This window comes from Drosophila ananassae, chromosome 2R (assembly GCF_017639315.1).
Source record: "Drosophila ananassae strain 14024-0371.13 chromosome 2R, ASM1763931v2, whole genome shotgun sequence".
NCBI lineage: Eukaryota > Metazoa > Arthropoda > Insecta > Diptera > Drosophilidae > Drosophila > Drosophila ananassae.
The window spans coordinates 12695555-12713405 of NC_057928.1; the positions used below are offsets into that span (position 1 = coordinate 12695555).

The 17851-nt window shown below is 41.2% G+C and overlaps 1 protein-coding gene across 3 annotated transcripts in view; it reads left to right on the forward strand.

Moving 5' to 3' along the window:
- Positions 1 to 17851, forward strand: part of LOC6506537 (ecdysone-induced protein 74EF) — a 41168-nt gene that overhangs the window by 13012 nt on the left and 10305 nt on the right. The window contains exon 1 of one of the 3 annotated variants that reach the window (XM_014909323.3): positions 12250 to 14199. The exons of the other annotated variants lie outside the window; for them this stretch is intronic. Coding sequence (XP_014764809.1) covers positions 13098 to 14199 — 1102 coding nt within the window. The 5' untranslated portion in view covers positions 12250 to 13097. Of the gene's footprint in view, positions 1 to 12249; positions 14200 to 17851 lie in introns of those variants that run through there. 3 annotated transcript variants of the gene reach the window in all.

A 17851-nucleotide genomic window follows, 5' to 3' on the forward strand; every position in this document is an offset into this window, starting at 1 on the left:
TCTCGAATCGTATGTGTGTCATAAATGCAACAGAGACTAATTGGATGTGTGCTGGCGAATTGGGCACACAAATTTTTACAAAAAAAAAAACATATAGAGGGGGGTCTAAAAATAGTTGTCAGGAAATGATTACAAAAGTTGGAAGGAAATGTATCTTTTAATCAGGAACTAAATAGTTATCTAAACCTAAGCTAAAAAAGATATTTTTTGAAAGGAAACCATTTCGGTAAGGAATCTTGCCCCATGCGACAAAAAAAATATCTATGCGTAAATAGAATCGTGTGCAACATGATGTTGTTGTTGCCGGTTGACGTGGTTGTTGCAGCTCGGTATTCAGATCGACACCCAGACACATCGATACTTGGGGCTTGTCCTTCAAAACGAATAAACACAGAAACTGAACTGAAAAAAAAAAGAAACAGAAACGAAAGCGAAAATTGCATGCGTAAGAACAACATTGCAACTGCAACAGCAACATCAGCAGCAACAGCAACAGCAACAGCAACATCGAAGCAATGCAATGCCAACGGTGAATGCAATTGCAGAAAATATTAGGCGGATGTCTGGCAACAACGTGTGCATCTATAATCCGGTGGCTATAGCGACTCTATATTAATATTTATGGGCTACAGGAGCCGAAGAATGGGACCAGTCCATGGGGTCTCCTACATAGTATATGCCAGTGGTAGATTAATGGGGAAGTAAAGTTCTGGGGCCCTATATACTCTCAATAGCATTACCTGTTACCTGTTGGGGCTAAAAAGCCGGAGCTAAAATCGAGTATATATATATATATTTCTATATGTATACAGCTGTGTGCATATTTTAGAATGTAATTGTGCATCTGGCCTAGACCTAGAAAAGGAAAATTTTGTTGCTATTATTATTGCTCGTGTACTCGTGCATTCGTACATTTTGCATTCGTTTTCTGTTCGTTTCTGATGTCTGATGTTGTTTTCTGTCTCGTTTTGGCATTATAATGCCCTCTCTGTTCCTCAGTGTGCCATTTTGTGTGGCACTCATTATTTGTTCTCCTTCCTCGCAAATTAAAAATATGCCTAAGCAAATAAAATGCATTCAATGTGTCTACAAGTATGTGTATCTGAATGCTACTAGATGCAGTGCAGTGCTGCAGTCTCATTCTCTTGGCAGGCATTTTGTGTCTGTGGGTAATTGTGCGTTATTTCCCCCCTAAATAGGGTGTCTCTTTGGTGGGGAATTAAAGTGGGGAATCTTGAATTAAAGTTATTGTACAATAATATATAAAATTTGAGGAAAAGCTATAAGGAAAAAGCACAGAAATCCTTCATCAGGATCCAACCTATAAGTATTTCTATAGAGGGTTAAAAAATACACTTTTAATATATATACTTTTAAGATAAATTCCGATTAAGAATTTCACTATACCATCTTGAAATAGACATCTTGGAATCTAAATATTGGAATTCTTAAAATATTGTTTAAATTAAACATACAAATAAATACAGGAAAATATACTAAAATTTCTATAAAATAGTTAGAGTCAGTTTCAGAGTTATACAGACTTCATAAAAATACCTTTTTATCATTAAAACTTTTATTTCCCGATAAGTCATACTTCCTAGATACTAAATGATTTATTAATTAATTTTATTGATTAGTTTCTACAACGTCTTAATAAAAATGGCTAAATAAACACCCTCTATTCTTACCAATCGCCGTCTAGCAAAGACATTGGCTTTCAAATCGCCAAGAAACAACAACGAAAACGGCAAAACAGAAACTACGAACTGCAATTGGCTTTAACTGCAATTGCAACGCAATGAGAATTTCAAATAAAGCAAAAATAAAAATAATAAAAACACAAATACAAACCGAAACACAACCCAGAACAGCACACCACCAACAACAAACAATTTAAATTGAAAAAATGTTTTTTTTTGTGTGTGTTTTATTTTGTATTTTTTTTTTTTTTGTGCTACCGTCACACAAACGGCCATAAATGCCGCCTAACCGAGCAATGCCCCACCTCCGCCCCAAATCGCCCCCAACGATCTTCAGCCCGTTGCAACATTGCAGTGGCAGTGTTCGATACTCGCAACATTCTATCAAATACTCGTTAAATGTGAAAAATATATAAAAAAGTTAAAGACACTGAGGGAAAAAGATAGGGGTTTCTTTTATAATAATTCTTAACAATTTTTTCTGAAATATTAATTTTAGTTTTAATAAAAAAGGTTACTTTTTCTAACTTAAAACACTAAATTCCTATTATTATTTTAGTCTAAAAAGTAATCAGATATATAGATACATATGTCTAATAATGAACTTTTAAACGAAATCCTTGATAGTGTTTTCTGAGGAAATAGTCTAAAAATCTTTGTATCTATATATCTGTATCTATATTTTTCATCAAATATCACCCATTAATTTTTTCTGTTTATTAAAAAAACAGACTTGAGACTCGGGAAAGGAGGGAAGTGTCAAGTAAGGGGGGTTGGGTTGAGAACCCAGTGAACTGCCCGTGGGGTAATGGTGAAGCTAACGACAATTCATTGCGACTCTCGAGTGCCGGACTCGTCGTTTGTCGATGTTGCAGTTGTTGCTGTTGTTGCTGTTGTTGCTGTTGTTGCTGTTGCTGTCATTGTTGCTGTTGTTATTGCATTTGCCGTTTTAGTTGTAGTTGTAGTTTCTAAACGGAATAGAACGGAAGGGGCCGAGCGGGCTGGGGGCGACACGCATGTTGTCCATGTCCCCATTAGAGTCAAGTGACGTGTTATCTGTCGCCTTCTCTCAGAACTTTGACTTCTATCAGTTGAATGTCGTTGCAGTCGTCGCAGTCGGCGTTGCCGTTTTGCAGTTTGCTTTAGCAATTGTACAAATTTTGACGCTGCTGTTGCAGTTGCAGTTGCCGTTGCTGCTGCTGCCTCAGCTGCTGTTGCTGCTGCTGCCGTTTGCTATGATCGACGATGCCAATCGATCTCACTTGGGCTACCGTGTTGGCAGCAGACGTTGCTGTCTGCCACTGCCACTCCCACACCCCACTCCCCCGGCGGCTACCGTACCACCCCCCTAAATGCACTCCCCCGCCGCGTTTCAATGTCAGTGTGTCTATTATGCGCCATTATGATTGGTATTATTAGCGGCATGCCATGGAAAATGAAAACTGCCAACTGGCAGCCATAGCCGCAGCAGCAACACTTTGCTTTCTCGTTGCTTTCCATTTCCAGAAAAAAAAAAATCAGCAACTTTAACAACAACTTCATCATCATCAACATGCAACAACAAGCAACAACTGCTGCAACTGGCAACTAGCAACTGGCAACTTGCAACTTGCAACTGACAGCTATGCAGTAATTATTGCACGATCAATTTGCCGGCCATCCATGTCGGTGAAAACTTTCCTTTGCAACATATATATTAATAAGCCAAGTTTAGCGGGGGATGGGTGTGACTAACAAGGTTGTGGGACATCCAGAGATTTCTGGAGAGACAATTGAAGAGTTTTCAATAGAAAAAGTTTGTAAACAAACTGAAAATAGTTCGAGAGTTTTCTTTTATTGTTTATATCTTATGAACTTGAAGATGTTATTTGCAATCATCAACAAAAAGATGCATTGTCCTTAGGATTTCATGTTGGGCGCCAATTTTAGTTTTATTAACGCCATCTAGGAGTCATCCTTTGCGACAGTGCAGTCAATAAGGAGTTTAATCCTAAATAGTTCGTAAAATTGTTATGAATAGTTAGTTATTCTATTGCTCAGCTATTGTTTAACTCTTTCTAAATATAAAATATCAATACATATCTAAATTTTTTTGGTTATTTTCATAAACTATTCTCTGAATTATTCTTTTTCAAAAAAGAAATATAGAATTTTTTATTTAAGAAATAGACACTTTACCTAACCTACCTCAATATATACAAACTGACTATACAACTCACCAAGGCGATCTTAATAAATATGCTATACTTTTCTTTATTCCTTCATCTTATGGTTTTTAATATAAAGTTTTTGTTAAAAATTAAAATATTGTTTAAAATTTAAGAAAAAGTATCTAATTTAAGATAAACTTCCAATTTTTGTTGGTGGCATCTACTAGAAAAAACTTAGAGCGGATGAGCATTGCGGCTGCAGTCGCAGTCGAAGTCGACGTCGCTGTAACCGTTGCCGTTGACGTCGTCATGTTCGCCAGTCTCTCCCCATTCCCCATTCCCCACCCCACACCCCACACCCCACACACCATACACTACCTACCCCCAACCCCCTTCCCAGTCGCTGCCCCAATGGCTAATGGCTGCGGTTGACGGTCGTACAGTTAGACGGACGTTTGCTTTGCTTGCATTTACAGCACACACACACACACACACATACACACACTTACAGGCACACTCACCAGTGCATTACAATGGCATTGAAAATCTTTTTCAATAAAATACGTAAACAAAAAACAAAAAACAAAAAACAAAAATAAAAACTGAAACCGAAAAACCAAACGAAAAAGAAAATGAAAACGCACAAAAACACAAATGCAACAATCCAAAGTAAATGCATTGAGAAGAAGCAGAAGCAACATTTTGCCTTTGATTTTGTTTTTGTTTTTGCTTTTTTATTTCTTTTTTTTTTTTGTAGTTACAAGTTAATAGTTTTAAGAAAACAATATTGTTACTTTTCTCGCTACGGTAATCAACTTTTGAAAATGTGTGAGAATTTGCTTTTTTGATTTATGTTGCAGTTTTTTAAAAAGCACATGAAGAAAAAAGTTAAGGGTCTTCAAAGAAAAAAAACTATATTATTTAAGAAATCTTTAATATTAAATTTCAGTCTTAAATATTATTCATTATTTTTTTGATTTTGCAAATCTTAGTTGGTTGACTGCTTTCGATTATAAATATGTTTTTTTTTTCACCATTTTATGATTATCTTATTATTTTATTTTTTTTTTTGGGAATTTTCCAGTTGAAATGCTCTTTTGAATTTACATTTGTATCTTGCGGACTGACAATAGCTTGAACTTGAAAACGGCCGTTGTAGTTGTTGTTGGCATTTGTTATTGTGCAGTTTAATCAACTTTTGTCTGTTCGCGACGGCAATAGACGGGGGCCGAGAGAGGGGCGACCAAATCGGAGACTTCGAGAAATAATTCCATTGAATTTCAATATTCATTAGATACCGCGACGATCGGCGGGGGTTCACTTAGAAGGATGGAAATTCTATTGGAAATGATCCATGAAGGGGTCAAGGTTAATTAAGGGTAAGCAATTATCATGGGGTTCTAGGTAAACTTAGATTATTGGAAATCCCTTAGAGTAGATTTAAATAAAAATCCTGAAAAACCTAGATCCGATTTATTGTCTCTCCAGCGAAAGTATAAATGCGAATTGATGGCTTTCGGAAATCGAATGAAAACTAAACAAATAAAAATCAAATCCAACTCTCAGCACTCCAACGCGATACGTTAATTAAAATAAATACTTTCCGCCTCAAATAATGTTTGTTGTGCCAAAAAAAGGAAAAACAAATCAAATAAAATCAAATCGCATGAAAGAAATGAAAAGAAAAGAAACGAATGCAGTTAGCGAATGTGAAATCCATCCACATGTGGCCAAGTTTTCTATTCGCTTTTCCTTTAAGACTAACAATTTTTATTTCTTTTTTTTATTTTTTGTTCAGCTAACGCTCGTTGCATGACCAAGAAGTCAGTTACTCAGTTAGTCAGTCAGTGTTACCCCTCCGAGTGGCCGATCCCAGCCGATCCGATCCGATCCGATGTGGTATCCATCGGATACAAGTTACAAGCCGAGTCGAGCGTCCGGCGATGACGCCGATGACGATGCCAAAAGCGGCCTACTAAGATACTTTTACTTGGCAGACACGATGCCAGCTGCAACTGGTTTTGGCCATCATCATGGCTTGCCGCATTAGAAATTGGCCAGCAGATCGATGCTTGGCTTTAACCAGAGACCCTGCCGCAGAGGAAAAACTCTTCGAAATTCACTTTCATTATGAATGGCCGAATGGCGATGGCAATAGCGATGGCTATGGCGATGCATACAAATGCGATTCCCGGCCATTGCAGTCTCGGCCCGGTCTCTTGGTCATCCAACCTGCCAAGTAGCTTGGCCAAGTCGGGGATTTTCCTTTCTTTCACGTGAGCGGTGAGCCCAGTTTTCCGAATCAAGCTAATTGAGCGCGAAAATGCTGGCATTCAGTGGGCCAAAAACAGTTGAAATAGTATGGGTTTTTTTGGATATAAAAATAAATTAAATATTTTATATATTATGGTAGTTATAGAGTAGAAAGATTTAAGAACTTTTAACTTAAATTGCCATTTTAATCTTTTCCTTCTTTACAAAGCCATATTAAAATTCTTAAAAGAGCTCATTAATCCATATAAATAATTGTATTTTCCATATTAGTAATTTTATTAAAAATAACAAATCTTTATTGACTTAAGAATATTTTATGAATATAAAAGATCATAATAGATCTTTAATAAACTTCTTAAAAAAACTCATTTATCCTTGTTAGTAATTTTATTAAAAATCTAAAACTTATCTAAACTGGAGAATAATAAAATTTAATATTAAATAGAGAAGCTAATAAACTGTAAAAGAAAACATCCATAAGATTCTTGTCCCGAAAACCTCTTAACCAAAAAGCACATCCATCGTTATCCCCATTATGTCCGAATCTCAACCATTTCCCTGGAGTCGCCTCGAGGGCCTGTCTACATGGACTTGCATGTGGCACTCAGCTGGAGACCATTATGCTTGCCACATCAAATCAAACGGCCAACTAAGCTGAACATAAATGTTGCCATTGCTGTTGCTGTTTTCTGTTTTCTGTTTCTGTTGCAATTGACCAAGTCAGGTTTTGGCCAAGTCAGAGACAGAGTTGCAGAGTTGGAAGTCGCCGACTAACACATTTCCACGCCAGTCCACTCTCCTCCTCTACTTTTTGCTGTGCATTTTCATTTTCATTTCGTATTTCGCATTTCCATTTCGCATTTTCGCTTTCATTTTCTTTTTCTTGCCAAGCAGCCACCAGCAGCCAGCGAAATATTTTTGTTGTTGCTCTTTTATTTTGTTTTTTTTTTATATGCGAGAAAATCGAAAGTTTTCCCCAGACCATAATGCAAAAAGAAAGTGCAAGTGCAGCAGCTGAACCTGATGAGGAGTGAGAAGCGGTGAGCGGGGACTGAGCTGGGACTCGCAGAAAGGAAAAGCAAAACAATGCCAATGGGGCGTATGAGTAACTTGTTTTCGGGCCAAAATGTAGGATGAATGCCATTGTTTTGCGGCTGACGGCAACTACGAGTTTTTCCAGCCACCACAGCCCAGCTTGTTATTGTTGCAGTTGCTGTTGTGCCATTTTCGTTGTCAAGTGCAAGTGTGGCAGCAACGTTGTTGTTGCTGTGGTCAAATGACCACTAAAGTATTAGTAACTCCACGCAAAAAAAAAAGGCTAAAGAATTTCAAAAATGTAATACAAAAAATTCAAGCTATAATTAAGATTGGAAGGGAGATGATGTAAATTATTCAAGTCTGTCTGTCAAGTATGGTAGTATATAGCACTTTTTGTAACTCGTACTTGTTTAGAATAGCTAACCATACCAGTAATATAATGAATATCTAATCACTGTATAACTTTTATAAAATTTATAGATATATCCTATCTTAATCTTAGTTTTCTCTACGTGCAACCGCTCAGCGGAATAATGTTGCATGCTGCACAATCAGCAATTTCCTTTTGGCTTCTCTCCGCCACCCCGTCGACCGATGTCCAACGTCCGTCGTTGTCTGGAGCTTTCGATTTCATTTAATTAAAACGCATAAAAGTCGACTCTCCCGGCGATGTCATTGTCTAGGATTTTGGATTTTGGCTATCCCCCTGACCAATCTCCCTGGCCGAAAGACAACAATCTCTTGGCTCCGTCATTGGCAGTGACAAACAGAAAGCTGTGGGTTCTTATCATTGACATTGGCTGGAAGAAACTGCCAACATCAGCAGCAGCCGCACTACCAGCAGTAGTAGTAGCGGAAAAAAAAATAAACTTGTCATCATCATAATTCTTAATCATGCAAAATTTTTTGTGATTTTGTGTTGTGAAGTCTGCAGCACACCACACTTTGATCTTTTTGCTGCAAATTTTAGTTTCTTTATATTTTTTTGATTTGTTTTTCTTTACGTCATTTCAATAACAAGTTAAGAACTTGCACACACCAGTCGCGGTCAAGGTTTTGGGTCTAGAGTAGAGTGGTTGGCGGCCCAAAAAAGTTGACACTTGTAATGGCCGCTTTACATGCAAAATAAACAAGCAAATTACTCATACGCAGCGTTGCCGCTTCCCCCAAAGATGATGAAGTGCGGCGAACAAGTGTTCTTCTCCCTCCGTTCTCTTGTCTGCTTCTGTTTCTTTTGTTTTCTGGTATCTGTGATGGTCAAGTGCAAATTGCACTTCATTTTGGCCACTTTTTTTTTGGCCCGTTGATGGCTGGAAATGGGGAAACAATTGAAGCTGAAGGCTTCGACTGAGAGTTATTGAAAAAGCGCTGATTTGAAATGTTTTTCCATTTTTAATTTGGCTTAACTTTTTTTGCACGAAAGGTGAATGCCATGTGAACATGTGTAAGTCGTTTTCACTTCGACTCTCTATAGCTCTGGAAGCTTCCTGAAGTCGAACCATCAGATATCTATCTTGATTGCTTGGAGGAGATGATACATTTCGTCCTTTGCAATTCATTCTTGACATTCTAATCAAAGACTGTAAAATGCATTCATCTCCCCATCAATTCGAGCATAAAATCAACTTTAAAGTTCCATTCGACAACAGGTCACGCATTTTCAGTTGATACCCGATATCTATCAGACTCCAGCATCCTCCTAATCTTGTCCAGCATCAAAGTCGCAATCATCAATTCAACGGCATTATAAATGTCGCTCGTTTAACCCACAAGGGACCTCCATCTCCCCATAGCCCGATTTTTTGGGGAAACAAAGAAAACTATACGGACAATTTTTCGGCAAGATTACGAGCTCTTCCGAACAAAGAAAACTGCCCCCTCGTCCACCCATCAAAGCCGTAACAATTACAAAGTCTGCTCCGTTTCTATTTTGGCACTGCGGAAAAAATAAGGATAATTAGGAATAGAAAGGACATTGAAGTCCTTTCACTATACACTTTAGACTATAGACTCTTACAGATTTTTGTTTATTTTTTAATAATTTATTTGTTATGAACCTGTTATTTGAAAACCAAAATAAATTCCCACTTTTTTCTCAATGCACTTTAACTTCTTCGGGGCAAAGGAGAGGAAGAACATCAGGTTTTTGTCGCCTTGGCGCTGTCATCGTAATCGGGTGAGAGCGAGAAAAGGACGGGGCGTGCCGTTCCGTTGAAGATTGCGATTCTGTTTCTGTTTCATCTTTCAGTCTGCAGGTTAGTCAGTTAGTCGGTGTGACGATGAATTTTGTGCTGGGTTTGAGTGCATGGCGCGTGTATTAGATGATATGAGGTCATTCACTGCTGTTTACACCGAAAATTTCGTTCGTCTCGCCGCTGCTGCTGCGCTGCTTTCCTTCTCTGTCGCAGCCGAAATTGCTGGATGACGCTGCGTCGCCCCAATATACAGTTTGTCTGCGACTGTGTCGGTGTGTGTGTGTGTGTGTATGTGTGTTTGTGTGCCTGAGTGGGGCTGTGCTGAAAGCAATACCCGAAACAAAACCCCAAACTGTTGCCCTGCTTATACATTTCCGACATCTTCCTACCCATCGTCCGTCTGTCTGGAGTGTCGGAAAGGATGGGCACTAGGTGGCGTTAATGTTTATGACATTGGCGCCCAACGTGGAGAATAATACACAATTTCTTATATTATATGTTAGATGATCGCTAGAGAAGATCTTTACAAAAATGGATTATGATAAATTGTAATAAATACAAGTATTTTAATATAATATATTTAAGTTTAATTATTTAAGCAGTAAGCAGTAATTAGTTATCTCTGACTTTTGGTTAGAACTCCATTTTCTCTAACTTGATACTCAGTTTTCCATTCTAATCAACCAATGTGCAGCATTTGTCGTTAGCTGTTCAATGACTTCTCTTGAAACATGAATCGACTACACACAGGCGACACCCAAACCAAAACCAAACCAATCCAAGGCAAACCGAACCCAAGCCGATTCCGATGACTGAAGGAGTCAAGGAGCTGGGCGGAGACGTGGAATCTTCCAGCCACCTAATGCGCTTCCTCTTCAACAAATTCTTTTACGACTGTCTGTCTGTCTTTCTCGGTCGTCTCATTCTCTGTCTCTTCTGTCGCTTTTGTGGCCCTCTCTCCCAATATCGTTCATCCTCCAGCGAAAGGAGTCGTCGTCGTCGTCGTCGTCGTCGTCATCCAAAACCCCAAGCAAGTCCCCCAGGTCCATTCTACTATCACCAATACCCTTACCCTTTATCACCTAAGCTATGCACACTCGAAAAAAAAAACTAATGTACTATATAAGATTACTTCAGAGTGATTTACAAAGGAAAAACATATCTTGAAAAGAAAAAGAGATAAGATAAGGACATTCTTTAGCCCTTATATCAATTTTAAATTATTGATTAGAATTCATAACAATCCTATTAATTATTTAATCTTTTGTATTCTTTTTTCTTGGTGTACCTTTAGTTGTCAGTACATTGGACTCATTTCGCACACACACTCTCTCACTTTACACAGACAAAGAGCTATTGCAAAAGTATGTCTGTGTCGTCGTCGCCTCATTTAGCTTCTCCTTCTTCTGCTTCTTCGCCTCCTGTGCACACCCCACAAATCGGCCCCAAACCGCCCCCCTCTTCCTCCGGTTGTCTACGCCCTCGCCCTCGCAGTTTCTAAAAACAAAACTCTTCCTTCTGCCGCTGCCTTCTTCGGCTTCTTGGTGCGCCTCTTCCTCTGCTGCTTGTTCGTTGTCGTCTACTTGCTCTGCTTCCTTTATTTGCAACATACATTATATGCTAAGCGGGTGAGGGAGGAGAGTGGTGGCCAGTGGCCCGAACCAGAGCGCGGTCCGAACCCACCCGGACCTCTCGCTCGCACACTTGCAATCGCAATCGGCAAAGTAAATGGAAAGGCCCCCCCAACAACACTAAACAAACGGAAAGTGAAAATTTGCTCCACTGACAGACACGCAAAGAGAGACATGGCGAGAGTGGCGAGGGACCCAATGGGAAAAAGAGAGTACTGCCGGGCCACTCTCATCTCACTTGAGCACTCACTTATACCGTGACATTCCTACATACACTTGCATTGAGTCATAATCGTGTCGATTGCAGCAGCAGCGACGTCAGCAGCAGCTTCTCTGCCAAACATGCTCCATTCCTCCTCCTTCCCCCTCGGCTGCTCTCCCCTACTCTCTCATCCTGCTCCTCCTTCCTGTGGGGGGGGACCAGATGATCGCCTTAGCCCTTTTGACGTGGCCTGACCCATTTGGCGAGCCGATAGCCTCCTCTGGAGGCGCAGCACTGGGTCTGGGTCGCTGGTTGTGATTGTTGGCTGTGTTACTTTTATTTTTAATCGCTCTCTGTAATGATCATCCAAAGGGAAATGAGGCCTTTGTTGAGGTGCCAGTTTAATTGTGAATTAAATTACATTTTTTTAAAGGAAATTCATACATGTTTGGAATTAAGATTAGTTGAAATACTAATTAAGGGACATTTTACTAAAACCCATTGTATGTAAATAAGAATATAAGATATAAGATATCTTAAAGATACTTTAAGTGAAACGGATGAAAATAATGTCTAATAAGATATATATCTTATAGATAGTTTAAAGAATCTTTCTTTCAAAAACCGAAACGATCTTCGTTAGCTTCTTATACTTCTTCTCGTTAGCTTCCGAGCATAACAACAAAAATCCCAACTTGACAACATTCTTGAGGGACTTGCTACCGTCCCGCTGCCCCAACTCACCCACCGCCCACCCCCCCTTGTCCGTTCCCCCCGAGAATTGCATGCAAATGCGCATGTGGCACACAAAACGCCAAATCCCCCCAAACATGCAAACACACACACACACTCGTAGAAAAAAACAAGTAGCTGCAACGCATTGGAGAGGGCTCCAAACACTCGCTCTCTCTCGCTCTCGTTGTTACGTTTGTTTGCCATTTTTATGCTCTCTCTCGCCAGAGTCTTTTTTTTCGCAATGGCCAAGAGACGTCGACAGCGGCAGCAACAGTAGAAGCAGAAGCAGCAGCAGCGGCAGCAGCGGCAGTGGCAGTGGCAGCATTCGGACAACTCGCGATTTCAGTCGGCGCAAGCGAGTCGACCGAATATATTCGAGCCCCATTCAGTCGCCGATTTGCCGACTTTTCAGTTCACGTCTCGCTTCTGTCTTTTACACCTGCATATGCGTGCGTGTGTGACTGTGGTGTCTGTGTGTGTGCGTTTGCGTTTTGCGTTTGTATTGTGTAGCGGTGAGTGGGGCGCGCGCGCGCTTTGCGTCTCTGCCGGCGTCGACGTTGACGTCGTCGTAGACGTTTGTTGTTTGCGCCTAACAAACACTGGCAGCGGTTTTTGTGCTGACTTTAGATTTTAGTTTTTCTGATACCGTAAGAGATAAATGACGTGCCGCGGCAGCCACGAAACTCGAGAGCCAAAAAAAAAAACACACACACAACACCAAACAGAAACAAGTAGCAAGTAGCAAGTAACAGAAAGCAACAAGCAAATAAAGGAGTTCTTCTCGGCTTCTTGGCATCAAAATAATGGCTTAAATGGCTTCTATGGCTTAAAATAGTTGAAATCTATAAACAAATTGTGTTAAGTTTTAGTCAAATAACGTCCACGATTAGTGCAAAGTTAAAAAAAAAAAAAAAAACATCAGCAACAGTTAATAGATTCTTTTTGAAGTTCAAATCAAACAAATACCTCAAGAAACAAAAGCTAACAACGAACCAAGTGCAAAAAGAAACAAACAAAAAAAAGAAAAGAAAACTTAGTGCAATTTAAGGCTAAAGCGCCAGCAGAAAGGCCTGGAAGAATCATGTTCGAAGTGTAGACCCTGCGTATACGCAATATTTGGCCCGAAACCCCATTAACGCAGACATCACGCATACGACGCGTTGTGCAAAATGATTATGGTGCAACATTTGGTGGCTGCCACGGCGCACAACTTCGCCAGCCAGGCGGCAGCCCTTGTCTCCAGTTCAAGTTCCAGTTCCAGCTCCTCGCTTTCATCCTCATCCTTGTCATCATCCTCGTCGTCGTCGTCGTCGTCGTCATCGTCGTCGTCGTCCTCCTCCTCGTCCAGCTCAGCCACGCCCACGCCGGTCGCCTCGCCACTGACGCCCACATCGCCGCCACCAGCAGCCGCTGCCCCAGCGGAGGCCTCACCACCCGGAGCCGGGGCCGAGGTCAAGGAGGAGCAGCCAGCGCCTGGAGGAGATTGCGAACCGAAAGCAACGGAAGCTTCCGAGCAGAAGGAGGATGCAAAGCCGAAGGAGAAGGAGGAGGAGGAACTAGGTGCCATAGTTGATACCGAGTCAGTGTTGGCGCGGCAAAGTCCAAGTCCAGTTGCGTCCACCACCAAAGCCCCCGAATCCCCAGGAGAGATGTCGCCGGGTTCACCAGCTCCAGCCACGCCCACAACAAAGGAGAGCAATGGCAGCCGCCCGGAGATCGAGGACGAGGACTCCGAAGCCCCGGACTGCCGCGAATTCAAGGTGCTCTACAACCACCTGAGGCAGCAGCAGCACCACCACCACCATCACAACTCCCCATCCTCGCCGGACAAGACGCGAAGCACTCTGGACGATGTCTCCAAGATCCTGTGGGAACGGAAGCAGCAACTGCAGCGCAGCTCCGTGATCACAGCCGCTCCGACGCAGCTTCAGCTCCAGCTGCAGTCCCAGAACAGTAGCCAGCAGCCCATGAGCGACATAGAGGACGAGGAGACGCTGGAGGATGTGGACGATGGGGAGGCGGATGTGGAGGCCGATGCCGAGGACGAGGAGCTGCAGTACCAGGACGACTATGACTCGCCGCTGGATCTGTCGCTGAGCAGCACCACGGCAGCGGCAGCCGCCTCGGCGGCCAGTCGCCGCAGAGGACGCACTTACTCCGGCACGGAATCCGATGACTCGGCGCAGTGCGAGCGAGCGAGGATGCGATTAAAGCCGGAACGGAAGGCAGAACGCTCGGCGGCCTACAAGAAGAGCTTGATGAAGCGATACTGTAAGCTTTACACAAATTTTTATATTTTTAACAAAAAAGTTTACAACATTTTTTTAAAAGCAAGACCTTAAAATAGGTCTTTTCTTAAAGAAAATAATACTAAAGAATTGAAAATATAAAAGGATTTTATTAAAAAAAGTGCTTAACAAGGAAAATATATTCAATTAATTAATGATTAAATAACTTTAATTAATAGACCCAATTAGAACTAAAAGAAATTAGTATATATTCTAAAAATATATTTATAGTTTCTTTCATTAAATAATTGACAACCACTTTGAAAGGCCAAAAAAAAAAGCTTAAAAACTCCCACATCTTTCACTGGCCAAAGATTGGGAAATGTCAATTTGGCAACAACAAAAACAACAATAACATGAAATGTTTATAACAAAAAGCTGGCTAAAAAAGCTAAAAAACAATGCTTAGAAAAATGTCGACAGCAGCAGCAACCCAGAGGCAAAATAAACATTATTTAAAATAGCGCAATTTCCGCCGGCGGCTCTGCTACCTCTCTCTGCTGTGGTTTTATAGAAGACATGATGATGAAGAAGAAGAAGAAGCGGTAGAAGCGGCAGCACCACCATCCGCTGCCAGTAGAAGCAGCGAGTCTACGTCAACGGCTTCGTAACAGTTTCCTAACCCACCTCAACAATTTTATTGATTACTTGAGGCGGCAAACGGCAGCGAGAAAGATAGAGAGACATAGGCGGGATAGGAGAGAGAGAGCGAGTCTATAAACTATTGCGCTCAGCTGGCTGGCTTTACTCTCTCTTTATAGCTGTATCTGAGACTCTTTTGCTCGCTGCATTCGCTAGTTTGTAATTTGTATCTGTGAGTTTGTGTGTTTGTGTTTGTGGAATAGTTTCCCAGTCACTTGAGTCGCTGCTCCAAAACTGCCAAAGCGACTCGCAGACTTCGACTTGGTCTTCCACTTGGCTGTGTATCTTGCACTTGCTACATACCCCCACACACCCATACAACACTCTCCTGTATCTGTATCTGTATCTATAAGTATGTGTACTGCTGCTGGAACTTGGCTCGTAACCCTAGCCAACAACTTGTTTCCTCTATTTGACTTTTACACGGGGCGTCGTCGTCGTCGTCGGCAGCTGCCTCTCCCTTTCGGAGTTTACCCCACTTTAGTTTTTAGTTTTTAGTTTTTAGTTTTCGAATCCCTGGCCCCCAGAGTCGCAGATACACACTAAGCTAAGCTGCCGCCTGCCAATTGCAGTTCTTGGCCAAGTGGCTGAAATGCGGCGGAAATGCTCTTCGCACCACCACTACTTCTCACATCTGGCCAAAAGTGGGCGCCAGCGACAGATTTATGCAGCACAGAATGTGGCAAGCTGAACTGAAAGATGGGGGGGAGGAACTAAATGGTCAGAAAGTTTCCCAAAACCAAGGGGGATACAAGGATATACTCCTTTTAGTAAATATTTAACAAGCTTGGGGTTTTTTAAAGGAAATACTTTTTACTTATAAACCTGTATGGGGGTTTGCCACAAAGGGGGTATCTATTACTCAAAATCAACCAAAAACTACAGATATTTTAGTCAAAACTTATATTATAAATATCTTAAAAGCTAATACATAAGATAACTGAAATGTCTAAGATGTCAGGACATGTCAAGGACATTAAAATTGAGGACATATTTGAGGGGTAAGGCAACCAAAATCCATTGATATGAAAGCCCCAAAAAGCCACTACCATTGGCCAGTGGCAACCTGGCCATGTTTGCTTCACAAACTTGCCACTTCTGTCGAAATATTCCCGTCAGGTTACTAAATCTTGTGGGTTTCCTTTTGGCTCTGGCTAGACCCCCTCCTCCCCCTCCTTATTTAATTCGTACCTATTTTATTTATTTTTCACACACAAATTCCTAGATGATATATATTTTCCGCTTGCGAAACGAAAAACATTTTCATCTTTTATTTACGAGTATTTATGTTAACCTTTTTCGGTTGAGACCGTTGAGAGGCAGTTGTTGTTGTGTGCGTTCCTCATGACTTCATTTTGTGGGTCTTTGTTTTGGTTTTCAGTCTGGTCTCTGGTCTCTTAGTCTTACCTTCAACCTTTTGCGGGCCTTTCAACAGCGGCCAGCTAGCTAGATGTATGAGGCAGGGGGCAGCAGCAATATTGAACCACCCACACAGACTGTATCGCGGAGGCAACTTTCAATTGCGACATGCGGCGGAGAGCCTGGCGGGCTCTCTCTTCCTCTCCTTCCCACCTTTTTATTTTACATGACAAACCAGCTTGGAGCTGTCTGTGTTTGCCGAGTCTATCGCTCTCCAAGTGTGTGTGTGTGTACTCTGTGGGAAATAGTGAAAAAAGAGCGAAAAGCCTGGTCGCAGCACCACCTCCTCCCGCCACCTGCTACTTAGCCACCCAACTCGCTCTGTTGCTTTTTTTCAGGCCTAACGCAAAACATTTTGAGGTAGGTTGGGAATAGATTGGCAACAACTGGGCATACACACACACATATATACATTCTCTTTCACACACACACACATACACACACACTGGCATAGAGAGCGTGCGCGGAAAAACTTAAATTTCTCGTTTCGTGGCAAAAAATTAGCAAATAATTTTTCCATTTTTTTTCGCACTGCCTTTTTTTTTTATTTAACCCAAATACGGCGGCGGTAGCGGCTATTTTTTTTTTTTCCATTAGAATTATGTAAGTTGCTGCCCCATATACCACACACACACTAATACATCTTTCTCTCGCTCAGATTTTGTAATCGTTTCGCTCTCCTCATAATTGGCCAATGGAGGTTCTGCTGCCAATCGCTTATCTCCTTATCGGTGGCAGCGATTCGCGAAGATAGTGAGCTGCCAAGGCGAGGGGGGCACTCCAGACCCAGACACTCCATCACTCCTCGATTCCCAGTCTGATAGATTATGTCACTGTATATATGGGCTGTGTGTGTGACAACGTAACTCAATTACAAAATCGGATTAGCAAATTCAAGAAAATGTATTGGGCAAAAAAATGTGCTACCACTGCCGCTTGCTGCTGCCACTGCCACTGCTGATGTTGCATCTAATGCTGCCATATGGTCAGCGATTCGCCAGGCGAGTGCAATGGGTCGGGTCAAGGCTCAAACTTGTTGCCAAGCATAGAACAACGAGTCGTATACGTAATGTGGCGGCTGTTGCGGAAAAAGCTAACTTTTTCGATCTCAAATTACTAATTTATCTCGTTATTAAGTTTAAATAGGGGTGGCAGATTGGAAAAGAGTCATTAAGAAGTTTTTATAATAATTAGAATTTAATTATTCTTATCGGTACACCAAGGCGTATACGTAATCTTACTGGGCTAAAACTTTATCTATTTCGTGGTGAAAAAGGGTTTCCCACTCGTTAGTAGGTTTAAATGAAGATGGGAGGTTAGAAAAACTTAAATTTAAATATTATTAGTTAAATATCGGGACACCTAGTCGTATGGACAATATATCGAAACAACTCTTTTAAACTAATCTATCGAAATTTGGCGATCTCTAATAAGTAAATTATCCCGTTAGAACTTTTAAATAGGGATGGGAGTTTAGAAAAAGGTATTTCAGAAACTATTCGATTAAAACAGGACACCAAGGCGTATACGTAATGTACCTCACCAGACACTGCAGAACTAGCTTTAGAACTTTA